Source organism: Pteropus alecto, unplaced genomic scaffold, assembly GCF_000325575.1.
Source record: "Pteropus alecto unplaced genomic scaffold, ASM32557v1 scaffold106, whole genome shotgun sequence".
In the NCBI taxonomy this organism is placed as follows: domain Eukaryota; kingdom Metazoa; phylum Chordata; class Mammalia; order Chiroptera; family Pteropodidae; genus Pteropus; species Pteropus alecto.
Window position 1 is genome coordinate 15939277 of NW_006442103.1, and position 6800 is coordinate 15946076.

General features: G+C 39.7%; 1 protein-coding gene across 1 annotated transcript in view; it reads right to left on the minus strand.

Annotated features, from left to right (window-relative positions):
* SPAG17 (sperm associated antigen 17) overlaps positions 1-6800 on the minus strand; it is a 152140-nt gene that overhangs the window by 39172 nt on the left and 106168 nt on the right. Inside the window, exons 25-27 of the mRNA XM_006919822.1 lie at positions 5033-5208; positions 2953-3073; positions 220-398 (exon numbers count right to left, since the gene is read on the minus strand). Coding sequence (XP_006919884.1) covers positions 220-398; positions 2953-3073; positions 5033-5208 — 476 coding nt within the window. The remainder of the gene's footprint in view (positions 1-219; positions 399-2952; positions 3074-5032; positions 5209-6800) is intronic.

The following is a 6800-nucleotide window of genomic DNA, read 5'->3' on the forward strand; positions in this document are numbered from 1 at the left end:
GTAAACATTGTGTTCAGCCCATAATCCTGGCTCTTACAGAGAATAAATTTATTCGTATCCCGTATTGCGCAGTATGTTTTTTTCTAACTTTACTGTTCTTTGTCGTTTTAAAGTGTCATTCCATTTCAAATGAGTTATTCCTCTTCCATGTCACAATGCTGTTTCTTATCCACAGCTTGTCTGCAGCAGGAAAGAGTAATAGCTAAAATATTCTTTTACCTGAGCGGATCCATCCAACATGTATTTGATCACAGTGCCTTGACTGGTGACAACTCTCGATGCCTCCTGCTCCACTGGTGGCATCAGTGTTCTGTAGAACTCATAGTGCTTCACCTTCTGGGGGTAGCTCTGTCGGACCATGATGTCCCAAGTGGGTACTTCATCCATAACATATTTATCTTAAAAAAAAAAAAAAGCCTTACTGTGAACTGGGCAATGCTATGTGGTTAGGATTTTATCTTCTTGCCTTATTTTCTTTCATTCTTTTGTCTCTACATGAATAATAGGGCAGTTTCCATGTATGACAGATGGCCCAGGGTACTGTTTCTTTGCTGCCTTTGTTAGAGTCAAATGTAGTATATAAGGTCATCTGTGTGGGTACTGAATGGTACCTGTTTCCTGAGTAAGCCATTCTCTCCAGTGAAGGCCAGGACATCCCAGGGCAAAGTTAGAAAGGAAGAATTGTGTTGTCTTAGATGTTCTCTTTTCTCCCCGTTGGTACTTTTCTCTCATCTTTGAGTAAACTCCCACCCCTGGGTGCGCACAGTGCTCTCCTAGGGCCCCCTGGTTGCCTGGAGACCCAGGGGAAGCCACTCACTCAGGCTTGCCCTTCCTAAACCATTCATCATCTTTCAAAGTTAACATAATCTCCTCATTTCTAACCAAATCCAGACTTTTCTCAGGGTGCTACTCTTAAGCTGGCAATCAAGGAGTAAAGCGCATTATAAATTCCTTCAAAAGAAAGTACTATTATTGAGAATTTCTGGCACATAGTAGCTAGTAGGTTTACTAAATAATTACTAACTAAATAATTTCCTCTTCTCAATTTATAAAGTGGTTTATTAACATGTAATGGTGGCATTTAAAGGACTATATCAGGCTGGTGGGAAAATATTTTGGAATAACAGATACCCCTCAGGTGACAGAAGTAATAATGATAATAAAATAATAAACATTTATTGAGATATTTCTATATGTTAAATGCTTTATAGGTGTATTTCATTCAGCCCAACTAAACAACCCTTGAGAGTAGATACTTTCACTTTCCAGAGTCTTCAGATGAATAAATGTAGTCTTGGAAGGGTTGTAACTTCTCCAAGGTCACACAGCCAGTAAGTGGCAGAGCTAGCATTTGAACCAGGTCTCTGGAATCCTATGTTCCAGATTACGAAATATTTTCTCATTTAATACTTATAACAACCATGTTCAGTATAGGATGTTATTTTATAAATGAAGAAATTCAAGTAGAGAGGGGTTATGACTTTTCGAGATCATCCAGGAAAGAATTCAAGTCTAATCTCTTTCTTATACCACATGACCTCTCTCTCTATGTCCAAGGCTGATCCTGATGAAGCTATCGCTGCTTTGGTACTTATGTTGTAATTATGTTCAGACTTTAATTAGGATATTCATAATATGTGGAAGATTCTAACAATATTATGTGTCCCAGGCAGTCATTATTAACCACGTTGTCTACCCAGACTAGATAATGAAAGTAACAGAAAGACGACAGGTAAAACATATATTAACCTGGGGTTGATAATAAGGCCAAGCAGATAAGCAAACAAACAAAATGTCCTTGAACTTAAAAACAATATCCCTTTCAAGACGCTCATAGCATCTTAGACTTCAGAAAGACCCTCAGCGGCCATCAGTCTTATAGCATACACAGTGGGTCTCGTCATGGAGAACTTGGACCACTAGGAATCCTTGGAAGTGGACACAAGGGTCCGTGGTCTATTTTTAATAATTTGGAAAGCAAAATGAAAAGCAAAATCGAGACGAAACAGATCAACTACAACATTTCATTTCTTTTCATTTGGCTGGCAGGTAAATATGACATCGAAGTATTTTAATAGACATATTCCTTTCCTTTGATACATTTTTCAAATATGAATACATTAAGAATTATAATAAAGAGGATATTTCGTTGTGAAAAAAATCAGAATCCACTAATATAACATTTATCAGACGAAAAAAGCACGGCCCAGAGACCACAGAGTGAGTTAGAACTCAGGTCCTGGTGCAGTGCTTGCATTGTTGCACCTCCCTAATTCTAACGCATAGTGGAGTCTCCATTTAAATAATACTCAAATCCAATCGCCAATGTGGATGGCCCATCAATTAATTAAAGAAGTCCTACTTGGACTTACTTATCTTAATAGGTTAGGAGCCACGTACAGAATCAACAGAAATAACAGGCTCCATAAAATTACCTACCGACACCTGGGAACGAGACTGGCTTTCTTCATCCCCTGGACCTGCGTTATTTCTACCTACTTCATCCCACTGTCCTTTGCTTTGGTCAAACCAGCAGAGTACTGTGCTGTGGCCCTTTGTAGAGGGAGGGAGACAGGACCACACAAGACTTGTTAAGATCACTTGCTCTGCCATCGCTGGACCAAGAATGGCATTTTATCTCTGCCACTATAACTTGACTGACCTTGGACAAGTTACTGAAACTCCAAAGCCTCAATTTCTTTACTTTGTAAGATGGAGTAATCAGGACTTAGCTTATAGTAGTTGCATTTCGTCGTGTATGGTAAGTACTTAGTTAGTGCCTGGCCCACAGTAAGTGTCCCAAAATGGTTATTATTATTATTAGCCTATTGTTCATTATCAACAGCAAGTCTGTTTAACTGGAAGGAACAAACACAATTCCAATGGTGATTTAACTGTTTTCCATATGACATCCCCCCCTTGCCTCCCTGCCCCACCCCACCTAGCACTCACCTGTAGACTCTTGCCCAATGAAGGTCACTAGGAGCCCACTGGGGCAAGACACATTCAAGTTTTGGAAGGTGGGGACGTAAACAGTCTCCTCTAAGACTGGTTCTTCTAAGACTACTTCTTCCTGTGAATAATTTAACATGTGAATAATTGCTTGTCATTTTCTAAGTGAGTTTTTGATTTATTATGACTGAGCAAGAACTTGCTGAGGGCTCAGAATATGACTTGTCCAGGACTAGTGGGTCCTGCAATGGAGTCTATGAGGATGCATGAGTCTCCACCTTTGTACAACTTACATCCAGCCTGCAGGATGGCACGCAGACATGTGAAACAGTTAAATAACAACACCAAATGGTTGGCACAACTTTCCTCAGAAAAGGGAGCTATCAAAGTCAATGACAATAATTAGGAACGGATCACGGAGTGGGACTTGAGTTAAGCCTGGAGAGATGCCTCTGTTTGCAAGTGCAGGTGTAAGGGCAGACCAACATCCCTACTACCTTCTCGTCTAATTCTTATGTTTTGAATGCTAGACATGTGCTGTTAGGATATGAGTCCTTATTTTTCTATAATGAGCATGCATTGCTTTTGTAGTAATTAAAACAAAAGAAAATAATAGACAATTAAAAGGTTATTTATAAATTAATGAGAGTTTGGGTATGTCTACTTAAAAATCCTAATTAATTTTATGCTAAGACTGGGTCCCTTGCTAGGTTACACATACTCCAGAATGAAAGTTATGTGGTTACTTCCAACCAATACTAATGATAATTATGTAAGGTCTTCTAATTGACTCTCTTTTGTTAGCCACTAAAATCATTCCAACTGATCTCCATTACAGATTTTTAATTTATTCCAACTAGTTTTCTATTATTGATCATTTATGTTGTTCTGCTTTTGTTACTAACAGAATAAAATCTGAATAACTTAGCTGCAAATCGATTAAAAACATAAAGCAAAATTCAGAGGAGAAAGCTTACGGACTTCTGTAAAATGAACAATCATGCTCAGAGGCTGAACCTGCCACATCAAGTCCACCATCACACACAAAACCAGCCATCATCCCCACCCTTCCACTGCTGTCAATTTAAAAAATGTTGGGTGAACCGATTGGTTTGCTATGAAGTTGCTTTTGGCCAAATTAATAAATTACCTGGGATTACTGTGCTCAACATTTGAACATTTTAGTTAACGAGGGTCAAGTGTCCTGGCTTCAGAAAACTCACCTCGAATAGCTACGTAAATGTATATGGTGAAGAGGCTAAGTGACATTCGTCCATAACTTTTAAAGGGCTAGGGTCTGGAATCCGGGTCCCTGATCATTTTTTAACATCACTTTTTTTCTTCTAATAAGTTGGATATTTGTACATTGTACAAACTCTACAACTGTGCTAGTAAATACCGAAAGAGTCCAGACTCCATCAGTGGTTTCCTTTCTATACTTCTTTTAGAACCTCCTGTGATCTGTATTCTTCCATCAGGCAAATGGTTAGAGGTAAAGCCTGTATGCGTCTGTGTGTGTGTGTGTGTGTGTGTGTGTGTGTGTGTGTGTGTGTGTGTGTGTGTGTGTGTGTGTTTGCATCTGATGAACAGTTGGAGGTAGGGGATGGAGGTAGAGCTCTTTCAACAGAAGTGGACTCCGTCTTGTTGAATTCTTAGCATGTCAATATCTATGTCCAAGTCTACCAAATGGAAGTGCTTCCACTAGAGATGCTCTTCTTCCAACTGTTATCTCGATGGAACTAAGTAAAGTATTTAAAATAAGAAATGTAGGAACGTGACCAACCAAAGGCAAAGAACACCCAAGAACGAGGGGGGAAAAAAGGTTGAACTAGTCACTGCGAGTTTAGAATGAATGATCTGAGAGAGTTTGTATGTGACAATATGTCTCCTGGCGTGGGACTCCAACCCCTGTGGGCAAATCTCTTCTTGTCCATTCCAATTTAAACATCAAGGAATGTTAATGCATCTGCACAATAAAATGCATGCACTGTAATTACACTGCTGATGTAACTCATAATTTTTAAGTAGTTGACACGAAGGAAGAAGCAGAGTTTGGGAATCCATGGCAAGGTCCATTCACCTTTTTTTCTTCTTCTTTTGGGTGCTCCTCTTCTTTAATAGATTCTTTGGGTTTTTCTTTGCCTTTTGTTTTCCCTTTTCCTTTGGCTTGAGGAACAGGTACTATCACGGGAATTACTGTGGGCGTCAGTGCTGACGGAATAGTCAACATTGCTTCCAAATCGGGGTCGTTATCCTCTATAAAGAGAAAAAGGAGAAAACCAGAAAATCAGACATTCATATTTGATATGCTTGTTAAATAAAATTTACATCTCAAACATTTATACAAGTCAATAATTTTTACTTTGCTGAATATGACTTATCAGTTGGATAGATTTCAGGGGTTAATATAGTTGATTTGAAAATCAGGGTTGTAGACAAAATATTTGAGGTCCTTAATTCAACAGTATATTTGATTGAGTTATTATTTCACATTTTTGCCTTCCTTTCTAGATTGGGAGCTCCTAACAATAGGTTAATGACCGTCTCTTCATTTAATTGAGACATTTATTGAGAGGGTCTTATATGCAAAATGTTTGAAGCAGCAGGAAATAATGAAACAAGTATACAAAAGACCTTATGAAGCCAAAATAGTCAAAATAAGATCTGCACTCAAATAGCTCTGATAGAAGGACATATTAGATAGGACCATAAGGGATACAAATAAAAACACTCGGAAAAGAAAGATTTTTTTTCTGGCTGAGATGATACAAGAAATTTTCTTGTAGAAGGCCGATTTCATCTGGGGTGTTACAGACTGTCAGAATTCTAAAAGGAGCACTGATCTGTGGAGGAAAGATATCAGGAGCTCCTGAGCACCCCTGACATCCTGAATTCTCCTCTCCACTGGGTTCCGGGCTGGCGCTCCCAGCTGGATTTCCTCTTACTTCTCTGCTGAATTTTTTCTCAGTCTCCTTTACTGATTCTTCCTCTTTTGTCAATCCCTTAAATGTCATTAAGTCCCAGAGGCTTTTCCCTTATCACTACGCAATGATAGATGTCCTCAGCTCCGGCTTCCCATGATAATTACTCACGGAACAAACAAACGAACGAACGAACAAATAAAAACACCTTGACCTACTGACGCAGACTCTCTGGGGATAAAGCCCAGGCATTTATATCTGTGAAACATCACATGTGATTGTGATGTTGTGATGTGCAGCCCAGGCTGAGAATCTTTATTTGATATGTTAGATCTGAGTGATGTCATTCGTTACTGGGGCTCCAACTGTCATCTACATGCTAAGGACTCCCAAGTTTACACCTCAGGGCATGACCGTTCTTCTCAGCCGACAATCCACATTTCCAACTGCTTTTAGCCACCTCCTCCTGGAGGTGGGACTGCAGACATGTCTAACTCAGTTTCTCCTCTCTCCAGCAAGGCAACCCTCCTATGTGTCCCACCTCAGTTACTGCCATGACCAATCATGCACCTTACTTCCAAAATCAAACATTGAGATCACTCGCATTTTCTTGTTTTGACTCACCCTGGACACCCAACCAATCACCAATCCCTCAGAAATTTCTCTCCAATTATGTACCTCAGCTCAGATTCTCATTATCTTGTGCTTGACTTTTGCAACAGTTTCCTAACTGGTAACATGGTACCTCCTGTACTTTCCAAACGATCACTAAACTCATGTTCCTAAAATAAAATCATGTCACTTCCCTTCCCTTATGTAAAGACCTCTGCCGCTCGCCAGTTACATAGGGCACTCCAAGCTCAGCTTCCTCCACTCGGCCACACTCGCCTTTTCCTCTTCCTGTGAAGGTGCTATGCTTTCACACGA